Source organism: Falco biarmicus, chromosome 3 (assembly GCF_023638135.1).
Source record: "Falco biarmicus isolate bFalBia1 chromosome 3, bFalBia1.pri, whole genome shotgun sequence".
NCBI lineage: Eukaryota > Metazoa > Chordata > Aves > Falconiformes > Falconidae > Falco > Falco biarmicus.
The window spans coordinates 115,181,388-115,204,979 of NC_079290.1; the positions used below are offsets into that span (position 1 = coordinate 115,181,388).

Sequence of the window (23,592 nt, forward strand, 5' to 3'; positions counted from 1 at the left end):
ATGGGTCAGCTGCAAATCCCACACTGACTCCTTGTCCCCAGGGGGGTTGCAGAGTGTCAGTGGGGGGTCTGGGCAGGCATGGGGGGATGAACCGAGAGGGGGGATTTAGTAGCATTCCTCAGCACATCTGAACAAGGGGCAGAAGCACAAGGGTGCCTGGCCCCAGGGCTGATGCTGGGGGAAGCTGGAAATGCCCATGGGCTCAAAAGGAGCCAAGCCCATGCCCGGGGTGTTCCCAGCCCCTGCAGACCCCACCACCACCCCAGGCAGGGCTGCTCTGCCCTTAGGACAGAAAAAGGCCAAAGTCCCAGCGTGGTGGGCACCCTCAGCCCCACCAGCAGGCGGGGGGGGCAGGGGGCCAGGCTGGGCTCAGCTGCTGGAAGGGGCAGAGCAGGGGCCAGGAGGGCAATTCCCACCTTCTGTGGCTAATTAAGGCTGTAATGACCTCTTAAATGAGTAAAGCAGAAGGAGGAGGAGGGCATGAAATGGAGACCGGGGTGTCCCAGGAAGACAAAGGAGGAGGGCTGGAGAAAATGTTATCGAAGTGTTAATACAGCTCTGTGCAGGGAAACCTGGGCTGTGAGGAGGGGAGAGCTGGGGGGGATGCTGGGGAGAGAGGGCAGAGCTTGGGGGGATGGTGGGGAGAGCTGGGGGGTGCTGCAGGGAGAGGGCAGAGTTAGGTGGATGCTCGAGGGAGAGAGCAGAGCTGGGGGGATGCTGGGGGGAGCTGGGGGTGCTGCAGGGCAGGGCAGAGCAGAGCTGGGGGGAGGCCGGGGGGGAGGCCAGGCTTGGCTGGGCACCCCGCGGGGGACACCCGGGCCGGGCTCCGCGCCCCAGCCGCCCGGGCAGCCGCCGCCGAAGGCGCTTCCTGCAGCGCCCCCTTGCGGCTGCGTCAGGGAGCGGCTGCGCGCGCCGGCGGCCACCCGCGCCCTGCGAGCTGGCCCGGGGAGCTTCGGGGGTGTCCCTGTACCCCCTCCCATCGCTCTCGCCCCGTCCCTTTCCCCCCTCCCATCGCTCTCACCTCATCCCTCTTGCCCTGCCTGTGTCCCCCCTCTGTCCCCCTTTCCATGCCTGTGTGTCCCCCCCCCGTCCCTCTTGCCCTGTCCCTGTGTGTGTCCCCATCCCTCTCGCTCTGTCCCTGTCACCCCCCCCATCCCTCTCGCCCTGCCTCTGTGTGTGTCCCCCCCGCCGTCCCTCTTGCCCTGTCCCTCTGTGTCCCCCCACTCCATCTTTCTCGCCCGGCCCCTCTGTGTCCCCCTACTCCATCCCTCTCGCCCGGCCCCTCTGTGTCCCCCCTCCATCCCTCTCACGCCAGCCCCTCAGAGGCATTTCAGCCCTGGGGACCATCGGTGCCTGCACCCCTGGTACCCTCCCTGGCACCCGCTGCACACCAACACACTCAATAGCAACGAGCCCAAAAGGAATTATCGGTGGAAAGGAGAGAAGCTGGGTTTAGGTTTTAACACGCCACATTAGTTTTATTTTTTCCCAGAAAGTCTGTACCAAAATAATCTCATAAAACCAACAAGTGTCAGTGCCATTTATGTAACGCTGTTGCTGGCAGGGGGGCAGGAAGGCGAGCGGGGTTATGCAAAGCCCCGTGCTCCTGGGCAGGGGATGCAGGGATGCTCCCAACAGCAGGCACCAGAGGATCCGGCTTCTGCTCCGTTTTCCCTCTGACCTTACACAGGAGGTGATGTGGGTTTTCCCCCCAAATCCGCCCCCAAACAGGCCCAGGACCCTCCAGCAAGACTTTGCTGCTGTCTCCAGCACGCACGAGCAGTCCCGTGACAGCATCGGCTGGGGGTGGCACAGGGCTCCTGTGCTGTACGGGGTGTGGAGGGGGGCATGGGGCCAGGTCACCCACCAAGCTAACCCAGGATGCCCACCTGGCATTGCAGGGGGCTCCTGGCTGGTGGCTGGACCAGCTTGTCCACCCAGAGAGCCACCTGGATGCGTGGGTACCAGCACAGCCGTGTTGGCAGCCTGGAACTTGGGGACTGGGCTCGCTGCAGCAGCTTCGGAGAGCCCTGGCAGGCTGGGGAGCGGGAGCATCTTGCAGGAGCTGCTGCAGGAGTCACTGGATGGTGCTTTACCTGCGGAGACGTTGCCCAAAACCGCGGCCCAGGGACTCATCCGGATGCAGGAGGCAATGGCTGCTCCCATGCAGCAGATGCAATCCCACGAGGGCGTCATCCCAGCCATGAGCAGCCACCATGTAACGGGACTCTGGCACCAGCTTTTATTGTCTTTTTACTCTTTTTCGTGGAAAGGTACCACTTCTCACTGCAGCAGCAGCCTGGGGAGCTGCTGTTACTCCTCCACTCTGAAACCCAGGTCCCAGATGTGTCCATGACTGCCCTCCCCACACACCACCCTGGGAGATGGGGCGACCCTAACTGCCTTTCCCCACCCCTTGAGATCCCAAGTACCATATTCCAGAGTGGGCAGGTATCCTTATTTCAGCTAAAGGTGCACTTTTTTGCAGGATGGAGCTGTGAGGAGACCTGGGATCTCCTCCTTGCCCTTCCACCGACCCTCCTGGCCTCGCTGACCACATCAGCCTCCTCCATCTGGTAGGAAAATGGGAATAAGCTTGTGAATTGGAATGGATGTGGTGTTCCAGCTAAAGATACTGCAGAAACACAAAGTGTGACAAGACTGTAAGCTCGCCGAGACCAAAGGGTAGGGAGGAACCACTGCATCAAAGGATTTTCCGTGATTTTGGTCTTACTGGTTTAATGAAGTTGATTCATATTTTTTTTTTAAGGTCTTTCCCTGCAGTTCCTTTAAGTAGGTTCTGCTCTAATCAGGTCAAAAGCTGATTTGCAAATAATCACCAGGGAGGGGAAAAAAGCAAGGGATTTAAGCCCAAGCTGTGCATTTCATACTATTAATTGAAAGCTTGGGAGAGATAACGTGTCCCTTCTCCTGGCTGAGACCTGTAAGCTGCTATTAGTAGCAAACTCCTCACCCGGCTTGGGGAATCACCTCCTGGTTGGGATTACGGCTGTGCACGCATGGAAAAAAAATCCAGCAGGCAGCAATTTAGTGAAAGGGCAGAAATTAGGGAACATCAAGGAGGTAGGGAGCATCAGAGCATCTGTGAGCTCCACACCGAGTAACACAAACCCAAAAATAATTGTTTGAAAACAAGGATTAATAGGAGAAAGTTCCAACCCTCCCCAGCACATGACCTTAGTAAAGTCACGCTGGTAGCTCAAATATTTCTCCGCCACCCATTTTCTGCAGGCACTCACGTGCAAGTTGTGCCTTCTTTGTGACCTTGTACAAATTTTTCAGGATAGACCATGTCTGTACATGTGTGTGTGTGTGTCCATCCAGCTGTGGTGCCTGGCAGACCCCAGACACCCACAGGGACACTCCGCTACCGGCAGTTCCCAACGCATCTTCCACATCCCCACACATTTGGAGGAGGGAAGAAGTCAATAATCAGAGCAATCCACTCTGGTATTAATTACATGCCATTACCAGGGCTTATTTGCTAATCCCCATTCTAATCACCCTCTTGGTTATATTTCAGCCAGCACTTAAGGACACCGCGTGTAATGAATAAAATATATCAAAGTTTACTTCTGCTCGTGTGCAGGCAGCACAGGCAGCAGCACCAGCCGGCGCAGAGGCGAGAAGCGAGGATTACACAACAGACCTGCTGTCTCACACCAAGGTAGTCGCAGCACATTCATGAGTCAGTGAACCCCCACCCCCACCCCACCCCCCAGCCCAAATCAAGTGGGTGTGAGGTGTTTGGGTTTTTTTTTTTTTTAAATTAAAAATAAATAAGGGGGGTGAGTTATGGTTTTCCGGCAGGAAGGAGGGATTCATGCAGCCTCCAGGGAAAGCCACTGCGAAAGCTTGGCACGGCAAAGCAAGACCCTGTGTCGGTGGCTTGGCTGAAGGACACTGGTGGCCCGGGGGATGGCGGACGCTGGTGGCCCGGAGGATGGCGGACGCTGGTGGCCGTGGCCGGTGGAGGAGCAGGCTGGTGAGGGGCTTTGCCGGCTGAACCGCTGCAGCTCCTGGCTGGGAAGAGGTGATGCTGTCGGGTCCGAGCCCTCCATCCCGAGGCCGGCTCAGGGCTGGTGGGGACAGCGGTGCCAGGGGACAGCACAACCCTTCTGCCCAGAGAGGGGTGCTTTGTCCTGAGCCCACCTTCACCTCCTCATGCCTTCTCCGGAGCCCACAGCGACAGGCTTTGCTGCAGGGTGACATTGGCGGAGGAGGGTGGGGGGCAAAGCCTCTTGCTAGAAGCACCGGGAGGCTTCGAGTGTCACCCGCTCCATCAATCATCAAAGCAGTCCCCAAAATCCAGCTCGGTGGGAGGCAGATGGTGCGGTGCTCCGGTGTGCGGCGCTCCGGTGAGGACCAGTCCTCTTCTGCTCTCTGCCCCCGCGGGGGTGCACAGTCCCGAGCCAAAATCGCCATCCAGGGGGTGGCAGTGGGGTGACACCGAGCCTGCTCGTTCCGCCCCCCCCCCCCCCCCCGAGGCTGGCACAGGGGCATGTGAAGGCTGCACCCGAACCCCAGCATGAGGCACAGTCCCACCACTGTCCTGTTGGCCCAGGGTCTCTGGGACCCCCCACCCTGGGGGGCAGCGGGGCTCGGGCAGCCAAGGGGCCCTGCCCCACAGTGGCTGCCCTGAAGCTGCTGCCACTGGCCCGGGGGTGACCCCAGAGTGGGCTGGGGGTGCTGACAGCAGATTCCAAACACCCCCAGATTTGGCAAGATCCCACAGGGACCCCAGACCCTGCCGGGGGGCTCTGTGCACCCCAGATTCCACAGGGTCTCCCAACCCTATAGGGGTTCCCAGACCCTGCTGGGTCCCCCCACCCGGTCCACCAGCTCACTGCACACCCCTGGAGCCCCGACCCTGCAGGGTCCTTCAAGCACACACACACACACCCCAGATTCCTCAGGGCACCCCAAGGTCTCCAGACCCTGCTGGGTCCCCTGGAGCGCCCCAATCTGACAGGGTCTCCTAAGGAACCCCAAACACCCCAGACCCCATGGGGTGTTCCCCCACCAGCCCCTTCAGGCCAGCACTGAGGCACCCAGACCCTGCTGGGTGTCCCCACACCATAGGGTCCCCCAGACCCTGCAGGATTCCTCTGGGACCCCAAAACCTGCCAGGTCCCAGCCCATCAGATTCCCCAGACCCTGCTGGGTTCCCCCAGACCCCTCACACCCTGTAGAATCCCCCCGGGACCCCCAAACCCACCGGTCCCTGACTTACCAGGCTCCCCAGGACCCTCTAAAGGAGCCCAGACCCTACTGCCCCCCCCCCCCCCCACCCCCTCATGGGGTCCCCCAGATCCTGCAGGGTCCCCCAGAGCCCTCACTCCCTGCAGGATCCTCCCGGGACCCCCAGACCCACTGGTCTCCAACTCATCGGACTCCCCAGGACCCTCTAAAGGAGCCCAGACCCTGCTGGGCGCCCCCCAGATCCTGCAGGGTCTGCCAGACCCCTCACCCCCTGCAGATCCCGCTGGGACCCCCAACCCCACCGGTCCCCGACTCATCAGACTCCCCAGGACCCTCAAACGGACCCCAGACCCTGCTGGGCACCCCCCACGATGGGGCCCCCCAGGTCCTGCAGGGTCTGCCAGACCCCCCACCCCCTGCAGATGCCCCCAGGACCACCGGTCCCCGACTCATCGGGCTCCCCGGGACCCTCAAACAGACCCCAGACCCTGCTGGGCGCCCCCCACCACGGGGTCCCCCAGATGGCCCCGACCCCTCCCGCCCTCCAGCCCCCCCTCCCGTGCCCCCCGTCCCTAGGCGGGGCTGCGCGGCGCGGCGGGCAGGCGGCGGGCGGGGGTCGCGGCGGGGGCGCGCGCGCGGCCGGGGGCCCAGGGCACGCAGCTGCGCAGGGCGCGCGCGGCCGCCAGCAGGGCGGCGGGGCGGGGGCGGGGGCGGCGGCGCAGCCCCTTCTGCAGCCGTTGGCTCTGCGCCGCCAGCGCCAGCTGCGCCTGGGCCACGCCGGCCCCCAGCCGGCCCAGGGCCTCGGCGCGGGCGGCCAGGCGCAGCTCGGCGTGCCGCAGGGCGCAGTGCACCTGCCGGACGCGGCCCTCCAGCTCCGCCGCCGCCCGCCGCCGCCCCTCCGCCGCCACCAGCCGCCGCCGCGCCGCCGCCAGCTCCACCGACCCGGGGCTGCCGCTGCCGCCGCCGCCGCCGCCGGTGCTGCTGCCGGTGCTGCCCGTGCTGCTGCTGCTGGGGCCGCCGCGATCGGGGCGCTGCTCGCTGCAGGCAGCCGGGCCCGGAGCTGCCGCCGCCGCCGCCATGGGAACGGGAACGGGAGCGGGGCAGCGCCGCGGCCGCTATATATACCCGGGGGCGGCGCTGGCTGCGGGCGGCTCGGCCCCGCCGGGGGCGGCTCCGCAGCGGCAGCGGCACCGGCCCGGGGCGGGGGCGCGACCCCGAGGCGGTGCGGTACAGCGCTGGGGGGGCGGTCGGGCTCCGTATGGCCCGAGGTGACACCGGCACCCGGGGATGCTCGGTATGGCCCGAGGTGACACCGGCACCCGGGGATGCTCGGGCTCGGTATGGCCCGAGGTGACACCGGCACTAGGGGATGCTCGGGCTCGGTATGGCCCGGGGTGACACCAGCACTGGGGGGATGCTCGGGCTTGGTATGGCCTGGGGTGGGGGTGGCATCGGCACCGGGGGATGCTCAGGCTCAGTATGGCCCGGGGTGACACCAGCACTGGGGGGATGCTCAGGCTTGGTATGGCCTGGGGTGGGGGTGGCATCGGCACCGGGGGATGCTCAGGCTCAGTATGGCCCGGGGTGACACCAGCACCTGGGGATGTTCGGTATGGTCCAAGGTGACACCGGCACTGGGGGATGCTCGGGCTCGGTATGGCCCAGGGTGACACTGGCACCGGGGGATGCTCAGCTTCCGTACGGCCCAGTACAACGCCAGGCTCAGTATGGCTTGGTATGATACTGGCATTCAGGGGATGCTTGGGCTTGGTATTGGCCCAGTATGACACCAGGCTGGGTATGGCTCGGTACAGTTACCAGCACCATCACAGGCCCATGCTCAGTAGGCCCAGTATGGCATGGCACCGATACTGGCACCAACATGGCCCTGGGCTTGGTATGGAATGGTACAGCATGGCACTGGCACCAACATGGCCCAGGGCTCAGTATGGTACAGGATGGCCCTGGGGTGGTACACCATGGCACCGGCACCAACGCAGCCCTGGGCTCAGTACGGCACAGTACACCATGGCACCGGCACCAACACAGCCCTGGGCTCACTATGCACAGTACAGCACCGGCCCCAGACTTGGTATGGCACCGGCATGGTAGCAGCCTCTGTATAGCCCAGTATGGCACAGCACTGGTCTGGGTATGTCCTAGCATGGCACTGGCCTGGTGGCGTTAGTAGTCTGCGGTGCAGAAAAAACATTCTCCCTTCTGGGGGGGTCCCTGCGAAATGCAGAACTGGAGGGGGGGGGATCAATGGGAAAGGCTGAGAGGGTTACAGGGGGGGTCACTTGGAAAAGCTGCACTGGGAGAAAGTTACTGGAGGAGTTATTGGGAAAGGCTTGGGCTGGGGAGGCTTACTGGGAAAGGCTGGGCTGGGAAAGGATACTGGAGAGATTTACTGGGAAGGTTTGAGGGAAAGGCTGGACTGGGACAGGTTACTGGGACGGCTGGTTTCATGTCTGCAGCCCCTGGGAGAAGCTGCTGGTGCTGGTTGGGGACACTGGTGGCCCAGCTGCCAGCCTGGGGCAGGAAGAAGGGCAGGGGGAAGCCCCCACTCCCCCCCGGGGCTGTGGCTGGGGTGTCCCAGTCTTGGGGTACAAGGGAGGTGGCACCAGGACAGCATGTCCTTGGTTGCATGGCTGTCACTGCAGTGTCGCTGCCAACATCATTATCATTTAAGACAGCATTAATAGAGCTGAGAGTGGGCTGAGATGGCACAGGGAGGGGGCTGGAGCAGGAGGGGGCCGCTGCCACCTTGCTCCCCCACAAGGAGCCTGTTTTTTGGGGTTCCTCCTGCCGGGATGTCATGCTCAGCGGCTGCATCTTCACGTAGGTGCATCGGGTAAAGCCTGCTTGTGTTTCACATCAGAGTAGCAGAGGATAAAAGGGATGATAGGAACTGGGTGCCAAGGTCTCATCCCACCCCCAGACAGGAAAAAAAGCCTAATCCAAAAAAAAAAAAAAAAAAAAGCCCCAGCCTAAATCTGTTGCAGGCAGAGGCACGTCCAGGCCTGCGGTAGATGTCACCCCAGTCCCACGTGGGCTGGAGGCAGCTTTGCTTTCCTTAGGGGGGCAAAAATACCCCATCCTTTGTGCTTGACGTCACATTCCTGCTCTTGCCAGCCCTGCCACACGTCTGCCAGACACTGAGCAGCATCAGAGGCTGCTGCGTCACTGCTCCCGGCCCCCGCTGCCTGCTCGTCCCTTCCCTGCTGGTCCCCAGCTCCCGCTGCATCCCCGCTGCCCGGTGTCAGGCACGGTCACGGCATTTGCTGAAGCTCTGCAGGCTGCCTTTCAGGCTGTAGGAAGGGCTGAAGTCCAGGCTGAACCATCTTTGTGTATCCCATGCAAATGCTGCTATAAAATGGGGTTCAGAGATTTGAGGGGTGCAGCTCCATCACAGGTGCAGTGTCAACCCTCTGCCTGCAACCCAAAGAAGCTATGGGGACAGGCAGGTATTAAATGGAACATCCTCCCCTCTGGTTTTTTGCTCTGCTTTGGTGAAACCTGGACCCCCAAAGCTACCCCCAAAGAGGGAAGGGGCCAGGGTTTGTCCTGCAGTGAGCTTGCCCTGTTCCCCAAAGTGAAACCTCAGAAGCGCTGAGGTTGGAGTGACCTCTGGCTTCATCGGTCACCTGCTCATAAAATAATTGCATTTTTGGGTCACACCCCAGGTCTGTGCTGTTTATCACCTTCCCAGCTGCAGTCCCTGGTCCAGAGTGAGAAAAGGAAATGGAGACAGGGAACAGCTGTGCCTGGATGTGAGTTTAAGAATTAAGAAGGGGCCAGATGGGCTTGGGGCATTAGCCAGCGAGGATGAGGCTGTCACTGAGGCCCCCACAGTGGCTGTGCCCCCAGGCTGTCCCAGCCAGCCATGGCACAGCCAGGTAGATGAGCAAACAGAGGCTGGTAAGGCAAATAATAGAAAAATAGAAGAAATGCTCCTGCCACTCGGGGTAAGGCACTGCCTGAGTCCCAGAAACCCTCCGGTGCTGGTGCGGGATCTCTGCTGGGGCTGACGAGCTATTAATGATTTAGCAGAGGAGTCTGAAATTAGCAGCGCTCAGAATAAACCTCTTTGATGCAAAAGCCCGGTTGAGACCGTTGTTCTCCCTTCCCCGGCAGCGACCCTCCGCAGCCGCATGCGGAGGCACCAACAGCCGGGATGGGGCACGGTGCTGCATCCCGCAGCTGGTCCAGTGCCGGTCCCCAGGGATGTGAGAGGACGTAGCGAGGGCTGTGCACTGGCCTCTTATCTCAGTCTCTTTAAAGCCCTGTGCTGGGATGTGCTCCAGAAAAATGAAGCCTTATTATAGGCAGTAAATAATTGATATTAGTGTCATCTCAGTCTCTCCGCAATTTTTTTCCCCAGGTGTCCCAGTTACGGGGGGTGGGGAGGACCCAGGTGCTGCTCTCCCTGGCCTGGTTTAAGGGAAGGAATCTTGCATCAGGATTTCAGGTTTAAGCCCCAGGACTCCTGGGCTGACGCAGCTCCCTGCCCCGCTGTCTTAGACCCAACGCTGGCATCAGGGGCCTGGGACCGGGACTGGAGCCCTGGCAGGCGGCAGCTCCACTGGGAGGTGCTGGGACATGGGGAAAGGGCAGGAGCCGAGGGGTGCTGGACTCGGGGGGCCACGCCGTGCTGCTCAGCTCATCCTGGAAGTGCCAGGCTGGATGGGGCAGCGCCGGGAGAGGGTTTGTGCCCAGGATCTGTGCTCAAGGCACCTGGCAGAGGAGACGACACGTTTCCAGGCAGTGTTTGGAGTTAAATCCAAGTGAAAACAGGGAAATGACACCGGCTGGAATGAAGTACGGTGTTCCCGTGCCAGAGGCTTAAATAAATACATGCCATCTTTGTGCCCTTTAGAGAAGGACTGAGCTTCTTGGCACCGGCACCATCCTTTAAACTGGTTTTTCTCTCTCCTGTTTCCTCTCAGGTACCCAGTGGTGCCCCCAAGCCAGGCAGCTGCTGCTCCCCACAGCCTCAGTGCACGCTGCCACCCGCCGGGCTCCTGCCCCACCACCCACCGGGCTCCTGCCCCGCCACCCGCCAGGCTCCCCCCAAACCTTTGGGGAAGGGTCCGACCCCCCAGAAGTGAATCAGCAGCTCTTTGGAAAGAACCACTCAATCCCCGAGCGGCAACGAAGAGGATGGGCTGAGCCTGACAGCCCCGGTGCCTGCCATGTGCTGGGCATCGCTGCAGCATGTGTCCCCCCGGTGCCACCGAGGTCCCCACGGGAACTGGGGCAGGAACGACGGTTCCCAGCGTGAGGAGGGATGGACGATGTTGTCACTTCACAGGGTGCTGAGCAGAGAGGGGGGAATCGCCCCAGGTCCCGCCATGGCTGCAAGGGGCAGAGGGGTGGCCAAAGGCTTTGGGGGTGTTGAAGCACTTGGCCGTGACCTGGGTGAAGGTTCATTCTGGGGGAGTGGGCTCCTGGCTCCAGGCTGAGCACCCAGAACTGCAGGCAGCACCCAGGGAGGCACGGGCTAGGGGAAAATAATTTTATTGTATGTTTTTTGTAATTTAAGTACAGTTAGACTTTAAAAGATAATTAAGATCAAGCATGACAGTGAATGACCATGTTTCAAGGTGAAATGTTCTGCAGAAAGCAGTTTTGTATTATAAAGTCCCGTGGGACCCCAGGGGACACACACAGCCACCCCACGCCAGCCACGCCACGCCTGCCCCTTCATGTCCCTCAGCAGTGGGGTGCTGTCTGGCGCAGCCATGGGGACCCTTGGGATCTGCTGGGGCAGGGATCCTTAGTGACAGGGATCCTCCCTAACCTGAATTCACGGGGATGAGGGCCCTTGAGACAGGGATCCTTTGGGATGGGGATCCTTAGGAACTGGGCATCTTTGAGGACAGGGATCCTTTGGGACAAGATCCTCAGGGATGAGGGTTCTTTGGGACAGGATCCTTGGGGATCCTTTGTGACATAGATCCTTGGGAAGTGAGGCCTTTGGGGCTGGAGACCTTAAGGGTGAGGACCCTGGGAATAGATATCCTCAGGGAAGACGGTCCTCAGCAACAAGGATCCTTGGGGATGAGGACCCTCAGAGATGGGAATGGTTTGGGACACAGACCCTTGGGGACGAGGATCCTTGGGCTGAGGGATTCTTTGAGGCAGAATCCTTAGGACAGGGGTCCTTGGGGGTGGGGACCCCGAGGATGGGATCCCTGGGGCTGGGGACACGAGGGACAAGGGTCCTTAGGGGCAGGGGTCCTTGGGGATGGAGACCCCAGGGATGGGGTCCTTGGGAATGGGGACATGGGGGACAAAGGTCCTTTGGGGCAGGGGTCCTTGGGAATGGAGACCCCAGGGATGGGGTCCTTGGGAACAGGGACCCGGGGGACAAGGGTCCTTGGGGACAGAGTCTTTGGGGACAGGGTCCCTGGGGCCGGGGACCCGGGGCCGGGCAGCGCAGGCCGGAGCGGCCCCGCCCGCCGCGCTCTGCTGTCCCTCGCGGCGCCCCGTCGGGCCGGGTCACGTGGTTCACCTGGCCCAGGTGAGGCGGGGCCGCGCGCCGCTCCCTGGCTCGCAGGTAACGCCGGGCCGGGGGGGGGGCAGCGCCGCCGGGGGGCCCCGACCCCCGCCCCGGCCCCGACCCCCGCCCCGGCCCGCCCTCCCCCGTCGGGGCCGCCCGGCCCGGGCCCGGGGGCAGCAGCAGGCCGCGGCCGGCCGGGAGGGAGGGGCGAGCGCTGCCCCCCGCGGCCCCGGGGATCCCCCCGGCCCCCCCCGCCCGAGGCCGGGGTGCCCCGGCTGCCGCCCCCCGCTGAGACCGGCCTCTCCCCCGCCGTGCGCACCCCGAGAGCGGCGCCCCGAGGCCGTGTGCCCCCCCCCCGGGCTGGGGGCAGCCTCCCCCCCCCCCCGCCACCAGCTGTCCCCGCGCTGCCGTTGTGCCCCCCCCCCCCCGCTCTGTCCTCTCCTCCGGCTGCGCTGGGACCTGCCCTGCCCCCGCCCCGGGGGGCTCTCCCGGGGTGGGGGCTGGGCCCTGCCGGGCCTGCTTGGCCTTCGAGGGCTGGAAAGCAAAGCGGGGAGCACGGGAGGGGGGGCTCTGTGGAAACCCCGCGCCCTCGGCTGCCGGTTCTGCTCCCCAAAACCCAGCGTCCCCAGGGGGGCCGGGGTGGGCAGGGGGCCCCCCTGTTTGTGAGGAAGGGGCGAACTGTATCTGCGGGGGGGGGGCTGCCTCAGCAGGGGGGTGCTGTGGGCCGGGGCACAGGGAGGCTCCCCGGGGGGTGTTTCTGGCCGGGGGGTGCATCAGGTTGGGGATGGGGTCCCAGGGGGGCCGGCAGGAGGCCGGGAGCTTTGTGGGGCAGCTTGCGGCTCCTGGCAAGGCGCCTTAGAAAACTGGGGGCTTCCTGATGTTTAAGAGAATTTATTTCTATCTGTCTGTAAATGTATCCTGAGTTCAGGTCCTCGGGCTCCTGTTTAAGTGGGCCCTTCGCCCTCCCTAGCTTCTAATGAGGGCGACATGGCAACGCTGGCAACCCCATGTGACTTTGTTAAGTAGGTTCACAACTTAATTTAGCTTTTTTTTAAAACTTTCAAAGGAAATCCTATCCTCTGAACCATGAAGATCTTAGACCCCGGCTAACTCTTGGACGTGCGAACTGTGAATCCCTCCTCGCCCTGCTGAGGCAGATGCAGAAGTTCTTTAGAAGGATCTTCGCTATCGACACGCGGTGCCTGCCTGAGACCAGAGACGGCTCCTGGCGACCCTGTGAGTATCGGCTCAGCTGTGGATTTTAGTCCCAGCTTTTGTTGATGGCCATGTTAAGCAGCTGGCTGCGGGTTTCCATCCAGTCCGTTGTGCCAGAGAGGCTGCTGGATCGAGGAGCTTGTATGTGCTGACAGGGATCTCTTCAGACATGTGATCTGGTGGTCGCAGAAACGTGAGATGTGATGGGAAGAGGGTGAGCTCAGTGTTCGGGGCCGGAGGTGCCTCTGATGCCTGATGCAGCTGGGGGGTTGTGCAGTGTCAGGCAAGAGGTTCAGTCTCTGTGCCTGCAAGTCTTTTTTTGTAGAGCTTTACTCCTGAGATGATACCCTTCCCTATGCCAAAGATGCTCTGAAATTTCAGAATACTGTATATTGTTACATAAACGATCATGGCTCTGCAATGCGTGTGTTAGATCGCTTGGTGAGGCCTCAGTATTAAGAGAAACATTGCAGGAAGCAGTTCTGTGCTTAGATCAGCTCCAACGTTTTCTGTTTGTTTTTAAATTTTGAACTGCATTACAAAAATAGTGAAGCTGAGGAAAAAAACCCCTGTTGTCTGAAGTGCAAGCAAACAAAACTCTCCACTGATGCTGAGGCTAGCGAGCTTTGCCTGCTGAAACTGGAGTGTCTGGGACTTTTGTATTTAACATATTGTCCAGGAATGTGCAGAGGGAACTCCTGGGACATGTACTACTTAGAAATTTTTAAAAGCAAATGGAGCCAAAATATTCCTGGAAAGCAGTGGTGTGCTGTGACTGCCTGGTTTTCAGTCTGTGCCTGTTTCTTTGTGGGGGCAACATTACTATTTGTTTTAAAAAAAGGGAAAAAGCAGCAATGCTTTAACAAGGTAGGACAGATTTATTTATTCATGCTTGAGGTGCCCTATAGAAAGTATACAGTAGAGCAGCAGGGACAGTCCAAAAATGCTTAAGCTATGGCTGGGCTCTCACTGCTTATTAATAGCCTAATTAGTATTTAAAAGGATCTCTTGGAGGGTGAAAGGAGTGTTAGCCAAGAAGCTTAGAAACCGTGGACAACTTAGGGGCCCACTGTAGTCTGGGATAAAAGCGGCAGCAACAGAAGTGGAGAGCGACAGCCTTGACCTGACTTTGCTCGCCATCGCCGAGCTTTCCTCGTAACAGGGAGATTTAATGTGCTGGGCTCTGCTTGTTGGATCCGTGGAGCTAAAGCGCGATGTAGTACCCTGTAGGAACAGTTTACTCCTGGGAGCAGACCTGGGGCAGTGGTGTTAGTACATTGGCAACAAGAAAAACAGTTGAGCAGATAGCCTGCTGTAGGATTTCTGCAGTAGGGCTTTGCAAAGGTTTTCCTCCCATGAGGCGCGATTTGAGACCGATTTGCTGACAAGATCTTTTCTTTAATCCAGATGAAGACATCAGTTTTCATAGGACAGTCTTTAACATAACACGGCCTTAGCATGACTAGCAAAATTCATCAGTGTTAGTAATGGCATTGCTAAATCCTCTAATTTAAATAACATTGAATAATCTGCAGTCTGAATTGGCAGCTTGCATAATGATTGATTGCTTGTCATCCCCTCCTGGGCATGGTGTGCTTTACCCTGACAGGATGAGCACTGTCAGGGCCCAGCTTAATCCTGAGGAATGCAAGGCAAAGGGGAAGTTGTTTAAAAGAAGATACTTTTCCCTTTGGAGCCTGTCAGCCAGCTGCACCTATGGCTCTGCCGCTCGTTAATTGCTCTGTCTTCCAGCTGTGTTGAGGAAACCTCTTTGGAAGGTTACAGGGGTTGTGATGTCATAAAAATAGCCCTTTTAAAAAAATCTCTCTTCTGATTCAAGCATCTACCGAAAGGAAGCAGCAAAGCTAGAGCAGTCGGAGAGCCCTGAAGCACAGGCTGGATTCCCCTTCTCTGTGACAAGTGAGGACAGCATGAGTCCAGATGCAAAATATTTCTGTAAATGACTGAAATGTTGAATTTGAGAATCAATGAATGGGAATGTCAGGACCTTCTCTGTGGATCAACAGCCTTGCTAAGGTGAGACACGTGACGGATGCTTGGTTTGACCTGAGACCTTCTTGTTCTCCAGGTGCCTGAGCGGTGAGCCATGCTGGGCCGGAAAACGGGACTCCCCCAGGACCTGAACAGCCACCGCCAGCTGAACCAGTCCTGCCAGGAGGCTGTGCCCCTGCAGACCAGAGCGGCCAAGGAGACGGATGTCAGTTTGGAGGTGTTCAGCGGTTCTACGCCTGAGATCAAACAGAGCCGCACCAGAGCCCAACAGACGCGGGACAGGAAAGGTCGCAAAGCTGAGCTCAAAGACTCCAACGGGAGAGAGGCAGAAACAATTACCTTTATTTCTGGTACAGCAGAAGCTCCCCCAAACCAGAGCTTTTGCTGTTTCTCTCTGTCTCGGGCCTGGAACACATACAAGGCTGTTTTCTGTTGTATAGTGACCTGTGGGGGCTGTTTTCAGGACTGCAGTGTCTGTATCCCCTATCCAGGGCCCACCGAGACCTCCACTGATGATGGAAAGAACGGAGATTATAATGGGCGACTGCCCAACAGCCCTGCCAACGTCTCTCCCACTGAGAAGAATGGGAACCAGATCAAAAAGTCCAGCATGGGTAGCAGTTTCAGTTACCCCGATGTGAAACTGAAGGGCATTCCTGTCTATCAAAACAGGAGCGCCAGCCACCACTTGGAGTCCGATTCATGCTGCAAAGAGCTGCTGCCAGAGAAGCCCTTCAGGAACAGCATAGAAAAGCCAACACTCCCCAGCAGCCACCGCAGTTCAGAGGAGTATTATTCCTTCCACGAGTCTGACCTGGACATCAGCGAGCTGAACGGCTCCATGTCCAGCAGGGAGATCGATGTCCTGATCTTCAAGAAACTGACAGAGCTCTTCAGCGTCCACCAGATCGATGAGCTGGCCAAGTGCACGTCAGACACTGTCTTCCTGGAGAAGACCAACAAGATCTCAGACCTCATCAATAGCATAACTCAGGACTACAACCTGGACGAGCAGGATGCTGAATGCAGGCTGGTCCGAGGCATCATCCGCATCAGCACCCGGAAAAGCAGGGTCCGGCCCCATATTTCTGTCCCAGCGAGCCAGAGCCACGAGGAGAAGTCCAGCAGAGGCAACGCACCAGACAGCGGTAATGAGACGATGCTGGAGTCCATGGTCATCAGCCAGGATGGTACGTGCAGCTTCCTTGGTGTGACCGCTTCAGTACAAGAGGGTTATTTTATCAAAGCCATAGAGACATGATAATGGAGTAGGGCTGACAGCTGGTGCCTGTCTTCAGGCTGGGCTGATTTTCCTGGAGTGTGGGAATGGAGACCCTTATTTATGACTGGAGCCCTCTGCGTCTCACCAGTCGCTGTGCTGTGGCTTTCTTGATATGTGTATCTTTCACCGTCAGTGAACTCTGCACTGAGCAATACAAGGGCTTATTCTGCTGCTACGGCAATGATCCTGGCCTTCCTCTGCACCTCTAAGCTAGGCAGAAAGGCCGTGAGTCAAACTTAACTGGTATGACCAGATGAGCTGGCTTGTGCCGGAGGATGTCCAGTTACTAAGCTGGCTCTCACCCCTGTGTTCTACCAGTGCTCTTTGCTAATGCCACCCTTAGTCTGCCGTGACAGAGTGTCTCCCTGGTGCTGAGCCTTCCTCTGCTCAGTGGGTGAGCAGCAGCCAGTACATACCCCTGCCAGGAGGAGGGAAGGGCTGCTGCCACCGTGTTAAGTGCCTCGTGGCTGTTCCAGGGATGCTTTCCTCCTTCTCTGGAGCAGCCTGAAGGTCCCTCCAGAGCAGGTAGTAAGAGGGATTGTTGTGGCAAGACCTTGAAAAGCAGTGTGTGGGTGGCAAAGAGACATCCAGACAGAGTGGAGGAAGCTGGGGGGCTGTTGTGCTTCCCAGTTCAGCAGTAAGGCTGCTGTTGCTTCCTGGTGTTTAAAGACTACAAAGCTCGTTTTACCCACACAATGGTGGAAGCAATCTGAAGAATCAGACTCTACCCCTCCTGTTACCCAGGGGTGGTGCCTCCTGGAGGAGAGCCCTGTGCGTTCCCTGACAGGGGTCTTCACCCCCCAGTCACAGCTGCCCATCCTTCCCTGTCTCAGGCCCTCTTGGTTTTCGTTCCAGATCTGGCCGTGCAAATATCGGAAGAAACACCAGCAGATGTGATAGCCAGGAATATGAGGCGGCACAGCAGTGCAGGTAACGTGCCTGGCCGGGGGTCTTGGCTGCAGAGGTGTCACAGGGATGAGGGGAGTGCCCTGAATTTCCCATATTATGCGTGCCTGCGGTTTTCACCAGCTGCAGGGGTTGAGCTGACGCCTGCCTCTTAGGTGACCGTAAGGGGTGTAGCTCTGTTGAGCCTGGGGAGCGCAGGTAGCTCAGAAGGCTGCCTGAGGTGCTGGGTCCTCCTGAAGAAGAACGAAACCCAAGTGTGGAGTGCCTTCAGTCTCTGGGTGTCTTGACAAAGTTTGGGGCTGTCTTTGGGTTGTGACCGGCTAAGGTCACAGCTGGGTTATACTGGGAACAAAAGGAACTGCAGAAGGGAAGCAGAGGAGAGTGACGGGCTTTCCCCTGAGCCCTGATCCTCACGGCATGCATGCTCCACTCCAAAGAGCAGCCCAGGGCTAAAAGACAAGTTTTCTCCTGCATAATGACAGATCTGCCCTAGAAGACGGCTACAATACAGGCGGGGTTGTTCCCTGCCTGTGGGCTTTGTGTGGCTTTCTCCTCCCTCATGATACACAAACCCTTTTGTGGCAGTCGCTCGCCTAACTGGCAGGCGCTCGGCTGCTGTAGTTCACGTTGTCTAATGTCACCATCTCTTCTCTTTCCTCTCCAAGGCTCTCCAACAAGCAGAGATTCCTCTTTCCAAGACACAGAGACTGACTCATCTGGGGCACCTCTGCTTCAGGTGTATTGTTGAGGGAAGGGACCCAAGCAGCAGGCAGGCGTTCCAAGGCTTTGCTGCAATCGGATGTCTCCTCTTTCAAGACGGAGTGTGCTATGCCACGTTCCCCCCCTACCCCCAGTCTACCCTGATCCTTTGTTGAAGCCAAATTTCTCCCGCTGTCTGAATTTCACTGGATTTTTTTTTTTTTTTTTTTTTGGACAATATAGAACATCAAGGAAGTGAACTGTGGAACTAATGAACTTGGGAGGTGGAATGTACCCAGGGAGGAGAAGATGAACAAGGAAGTATCAGATAACTTGTGCCTCTATCATTTCCGTACTTCACGTTTAGCTTCAGCAACCTGAGTGGTCCAGCCCTTTCCCTGCTTTGAGGATCTGTCGTATACAGTTCTTGCTTTCTGGCATTGCCTAAGTTAATTTGGGTAGGGAGTAACTGGATGGTGGCTCTGCGTTGGTGCTGATGCTGAGGTGAAGGTCAAGCACCTGATCTCTAGGGATCCAAATCTCTATTTAAAGTGGCTGGCTTGGTCCCAAAAATGTAAGTCCTCTCTCCATGGTGTTTGCAGTAGCCAGATCTGCCTTCTTCCTACTGACAGCACTGTGTCGTCATCTGCTGCCTTGTAAGGAGAAGGTTCAGGTAATGTGGTTCTTTTAATCTTTGGCCTCTTGGCATGTCTCCCACGGTAGTGCCCAGCTGCAGAGGGGTGGGATGCCTGGACAGCTGCCCCCCTCTCGCCTCCCGAGCGGCCCATGGGGATCAGCTTTGCAGTCACTGCCAGTCTGATGTGAGCCGCAGGTGTGCGGTGTTACCAGCTGCAGGCATTGCCCCGTGACTTGCGTGCCTCACCTGCCAAGCCCGCTGCATTTCCCCGGCACGCTTGGGGCCATGCTGACTGCTGGGCAAGCCTTGAACTGGGGTTATGACAGGTGAGGAAAAATAGTTGGTTCATTTTTAAGTTTTTGTAATTAAGAATTGGGCTGTTTGACTGTTCTGCTAGCCACTTTTAAGGGAGTTTCTTGCTTCAAAAGGAAAACCTCCCCTGGGAATGTCTCCAGGGAGTCTGTGAGGAACGGATAGGTCCTGCCTTTCCCCTGTGGGTGCTCAGCACCTTCTCCTTCCCGTGGCTCCTCTCTAACAGCCAGGCAGAAGCAGGAGATGTGGTGTCACTGCCCTGAGGGCACCGTGCCAGGCGACCTTGAGGGCTGCAGCATTGCAGCAGGAGGAAGCCCTATCTTACTGGTATTGCCACTTGGTTGTTTATCACAAAGTAAATATGTGAAGCCATGGGACTTCGAGTACATTCGAGTGCCCTTGGATGTGAATAGAAAACACGCTTAGTTGAATTTACCAGCCACAGAATAAACACACCCAGGTTTTTTGGGGAGAGGGAAACCAAAATAGGCCCTGTGCGTTGGTGTGGACCATGTTTTTGTGCCTTAATTGAACAGAAATGTGCCTTTATTTCATAGCCTGTGATTGCTCTTCAAAAAGCTGAGTAGGGGGGAAAGGATTTAATTCCCTATATGAGCAGTCAGCGTTATTTAACCAGCCAAAGCCCTTTGAAATGTACAGTTCAAGTCCCTGTTGGAGCCTGTTTTTGTAAATTGCATGCTTTCATAAATCACAAACGTTACTGAGACCACACCTTGAGACACTTGATGGGAGAGAGATTTCGAAAATAAAAGAGGAGGGTCTGAGACTTGGATTTGGTTTCCCCTCCCTACTTTGTTTTTAAAGTTGTTGGTTTGTGGAAAAACCCATTTATGCAAGGAAGAGACTTGAAGCAAGTCCAGGCCGGGACTCCAAGAGGAACTGTGGTCACCTCCTTCCGAATGCCACACGTATGGATGGACCCGTTTGGCTTCCTGCTTCTGAATGGATTTGTACATACGTACTGGGACAAGTTTACTTCAACCTGTGCACTGAGGCGTCAGCATGGGTCACGCTGACATGTAGCTCTGTGGTCCGGGCACTGGAGCTTTGGAGACGAGGGGTGAGGATGGACTTGCAAAGAGCTGCCAATTGCTATTACAGATGCAATAGTATGTTTTTGATGTTTAGTCTGTGTACGAAGTGTGAATGTGTGTGGATTAAGCTTGCAAAAAAAACCAAACACCCCAAAAACTCACTCAGAGGAAGACTGTCAATTTGATGGTCCCTGAAGCTGGTGCACCTGTGGTGTCTTACGGGATTCTTTTGCACTCCTTGGCCTTAAATGTCTGATTCAGTCTTTTTTTATAAAGCAAAAGTTGTGTCTTTACCTTTGCTGTGTCTTTTACGTTCCTGCTCGCAGCCGTTTGAGGAGAGCATCCCTCAGGGGAGGGAGCCTGGGCCAGGCAGGGAGGCTTGTGCAGGGAGTTGCTGATCCCTGCTTTTCCAGCAGAATGTGGACAAAGATATTTTCCTCTATATGGTGGTGCTTGCCCATTCTCGGAGGGCTTGTTCAGAGGGCTGAGTGCTGGGTTGGTGCACGGGACACGGGGAAGCTGGGTGCAAATAAAGGAGCCTCAGGGGCAGCAGCAGGGAAACCTGGACCTTCCCTGAGGGGTGATGCTGGAACTGAGCTCTGGAAAAACAGCCTCAGGGGAGAATTTCCAGCTCTTTCCCTGTGATGTAGACAGCTGTTGCTAGAAAATGCAAGGATCGCTCTGGAGCATCTGCTGTTCCTGGTGGTGGGGCAGGATCCACTCAGGGGAAGAGGCTGGCTCGGTCTCCGGTCTCTGAGCCTGTGACTTGAAGGACCCGTTTTGCATTTTCTAATTTTACTACAAAAAAATCAGCTGATAACCTGCAGTGCTCCATTCCCTGCCACTGACCTCCCCTCCTGGGCAGAGGACGGCTGGTCACGGGTGGATTTTTTTCCCCTGGATCCACAGGATCAACTCTCCCGGCATCCCTGCGAGGTAAGAGGGTAGATGGTGTGAAGGATTGGCACTAACCCCTCTTTATTTTTCCCTGTAAGTTTGCTGTGTTAAGGACTCGTGACTGTTTAGTCCGTGCAGGCAGGCAGAAGGCTGCCCCTCAACCCGAGCCCCGTGCGCAGCCCCCTGCCCGTCCTGTCCTCGGCTTGTTATGGGAAGATCAGGTTCAGCCTGGCCGGCCACCCTTCAGCAGCAGGCAGAGTCCTGCAGATGTCCCCCCTGGAGGGATTTTAAAGCTGTGAACAGGTAACTGCTGCCTTCTCTCAGCCGGGAAGGGTCTGCGGAGAAGTTTTGGGGCTGGAGCCCTCGTACCAGCTGGTTGGGGCCCCAGGGGAATGGAGCAAAGGCTGCCGGCAGCAGCACGCTGGCCAACCTCCAGCACCCCGTGCGGGGATGTGGCTGTGGCACTGTCCTCTCCGCTGTCCCCACCTGCTCCTGAGCTGCCCTGCTCAGTCCCCCTGCAAGTCTGGGCCACGTTCTGCCCTCTGCCTACCCTTCCTCTTCTCCAGTGGTTTTTCCTGGAAGGGGTTAGTCTTCCCTCAGCACTCGTTGAAGTAGCTGGAGTGAGGGAGTGGCTGCAAGGCACGATATTGCTTCTGCTGGGCACCGGAATCCCTGGGGAAAGGCTCCGTCTGGAGGCGTTGGGTCCGATGGCCGCTCAGTGTGGCTGCGCTGGGTGCACAGCGCGGGAGCTCAGCCCCTGCCCCGACGCGCTGCTTCCTAACCGGCTGGCTGCCTCGGAATGTCTGCTGCCAGATCACTGCGATTTCTGGAAAGATTTGAGAAGTTCACGTTTACAGCTGCGATGCCGTGGTCGATCTGTCAGTCCCGTGTTCAGCTCTCCTGCTGTTGAGGTTGCTGCACGGAGCGTGGGTTTCCCTGCTCACACCTGCACGCGGAGTAAATCCACGTCGCTGTGGTCTGCGGAAGGTCATGTTTGCTGCTGATGGAGCCGTCTTGGCTGTTGCTCCGGTGGTTTTTTGCTCTTGAGCGTTGGTGTTGAGTGATCTGGCAGAAAGATTTGGTTGCCCAAGCGGCCACCTTAGAAACACAAGAGCCCCTTACCTGACCGCATGCATGTAAACATGCTCTTGTGGTGCAGGTACTCCCATTTGGGAGCCTCGCTTGGTGCCCTTCTTTTCCTGAAGACATTGCTTGATGTTATCGGGTTTGGTTTTGCCAGGAGACTCTCTAGAGCCGCACGCTCCACGCGGATCCTGGCCACGCTGCAGAAATGCTGCTCTTTAGGGCAGCGGCTGCAGCAGGATCCAACGCACCGCAGAGCCCGAGCCCCCGGCAGCGCTTCCCTGGGTTCGGGGTAAGGAAGAGCAGTAACTCCCCTGGGAACGGCTGCGTGACGCTTTGAGCATTAAAGAATTGCACCTTCCCTACCCACACCCTGAGCAACTGAATCACTTATTTCAGTGTGGCTTAGAAGTCGGAAAATGGATGGATTGACCCTAATTCTTTGCAGCCTGGCCCTCAGCAGTGACAGAGGAGCTGTGGCTTCTCCTCCAAGCCAGCGGTAACGTTAAATACCGAGCGTGTCCGGCTCCTTCTTTTCAGGTTTTGCTGTTTCATTGCTCTTTCCAAAGCAGTCCTGCAGTCTGGGCTGCTTCCCAAATAGGCTGAGCTGCAATATTCATTAATCAAAGCTAAGCCAAGAGCTGCTGTAAGGAGAGGGAGGGGAAAAAAAAAAAAAAAAAAAAAAAAAAAAGAAAGTCCAGGGGAAACTTTTACCGTATGGAAATCTCTCTGCAGAGCCTGTATGCCTTCAAGGTTTTGCTTTGAAAGAACATGGGAAGGGGCCCAGTGGGCAGAGGAGCTCCGGGCTGTCCGCAGCTCCGATGGGTGGCAGCACCAAAACGGCTTTTCCAGGTGCCTTGACACAGGTATGGAAAAGGCAAAGGGCCCTTCATCACCCACCACCCTCCAGCACAGCCCTCCCCAGTCTGCAGGGCTTGGGCAGGGCAGCATCTGCTGGGAGCCAAGGCAGGGCTGGGTTTGCAGGGCTCGGTCCCCAGCGTCCCTCCTGGTGCTCGGTGTGTCCCTCCCTGGTCACAGGGACGCGGCCACGCTCTGTGCTCTCCAGTAGCTCCGAGGTGGAGCTTTGTATCCTTTAAGCCACTTCTGCAGCTGCTCGGACCAGAGCTGTCCTGCCCTGGCATGGTTTATTCCAGGGAAAACTGCCTTTCGGAAACAAAAGGGTGCTTTTGAGTCACTTTGGCCCGGGGAAAGTCGGTGGCAGCTGGGTGTTTGCAGAGGACAAGGCCAACAGGAGAAACACCTTCTGTTCCGCTGGCAGGCAGGGTTGAAGTCCAGGGATAGCGCTGGGATCAGCCGCGTTCATAAACAGCCCCGGGCATTCACCCGCCAGAGGGCTCGGAGCTGCGGTTACGGCCCCGAGCTCCCAGAACTGTTTGCCTTTTCCCTTCACCCCCCTGAAAGGCAAAATTACATTCCTTCACCCCCCAAAATCGCCCCCAGCTTCCTCCAGGGCTCCTGCCGCTGCCTTTTTTGTCTTAACTCTCTTCTCTCAGCTGCTGCCCAACCTGCCTCCCGCAAGGGACACCAGCCAGGTCTGGAAAACTGGGGAGCTTTGCCGTTGCCATTGCCCCGGCCACCGCGGTGGCTCACAAGCCACAGCCCTGCCAGGGCTGAGCGCAGGAACAGCCCCGAGACGTGGGGTTTGGTGACGCTGATGGGACGCTGCGCTTAGGGCAGGCAGCACAACGCCGGGTGACAGTGACCCGCTGACCCTGCGGCTGCTACATCCAGGCAGCTGCCAGCT

General features: G+C 58.0%; 3 protein-coding genes across 5 annotated transcripts in view; 2 read left to right on the top strand and 1 right to left on the bottom strand.

Moving 5' to 3' along the window:
• Positions 1–776: 776 nt before the first annotated feature.
• LOC130145921 (uncharacterized) overlaps positions 777–23,592 on the top strand; it is a 37,973-nt gene continuing 15,157 nt past the window's right edge. Inside the window, exons 1-3 of the mRNA XM_056331479.1 lie at positions 777–2,273; positions 2,489–2,576; positions 3,545–4,854. Of these exons, the coding sequence (XP_056187454.1) occupies positions 1,589–2,273; positions 2,489–2,576; positions 3,545–3,692 (921 nt within the window). The 5' untranslated portion in view covers positions 777–1,588 and the 3' untranslated portion in view covers positions 3,693–4,854. The remainder of the gene's footprint in view (positions 2,274–2,488; positions 2,577–3,544; positions 4,855–23,592) is intronic.
• TRNP1 (TMF1 regulated nuclear protein 1) lies at positions 4,851–8,178 on the bottom strand. Its single transcript, XM_056331481.1, has one exon. It carries the CDS (start codon positions 6,300–6,302, stop codon positions 5,796–5,798), a length of 507 nt encoding a protein of 168 aa, XP_056187456.1. The 5' UTR covers positions 6,303–8,178; the 3' UTR covers positions 4,851–5,795.
• Positions 10,894–20,140, top strand: KDF1 (keratinocyte differentiation factor 1). Of its 3 annotated transcripts, none has more exons than XM_056331478.1 (5): positions 10,894–11,785; positions 12,795–12,964; positions 15,033–16,146; positions 17,094–17,168; positions 17,810–20,140. In XM_056331478.1, exons 3-5 carry the CDS (start codon positions 15,051–15,053, stop codon positions 17,890–17,892), a joined length of 1,254 nt encoding a protein of 417 aa, XP_056187453.1. In that variant the 5' UTR covers positions 10,894–11,785; positions 12,795–12,964; positions 15,033–15,050; the 3' UTR covers positions 17,893–20,140. The 3 variants fall into 3 exon arrangements, 2 of the variants coding, with proteins under 2 accessions (XP_056187453.1, XP_056187452.1); XR_008820735.1 differs by lacking the exon at positions 10,894–11,785 and having other exon boundaries at positions 12,507–12,964; positions 17,810–18,806; positions 19,618–20,140; XM_056331477.1 differs by lacking the exon at positions 10,894–11,785 and having other exon boundaries at positions 12,507–12,964.

Bases quoted from the DNA above. Each gene is read 5' to 3' on its own strand.
- TRNP1 (XM_056331481.1), bottom strand. From the start codon at position 6,302: ATGGCGGCGGCGGCGGCAGCTCCGGGCCCGGCTGCCTGCAGCGAGCAG.
- KDF1 (XM_056331478.1), top strand. From the start codon at position 15,051: ATGCTGGGCCGGAAAACGGGACTCCCCCAGGACCTGAACAGCCACCGC. The intron at 16,147-17,093 runs GTACGTGCAGCT...TTTTCGTTCCAG, and splicing joins CATGGTCATCAGCCAGGATG to ATCTGGCCGTGCAAATATCG. The intron at 17,169-17,809 runs GTAACGTGCCTG...TTCCTCTCCAAG, and splicing joins GAGGCGGCACAGCAGTGCAG to GCTCTCCAACAAGCAGAGAT.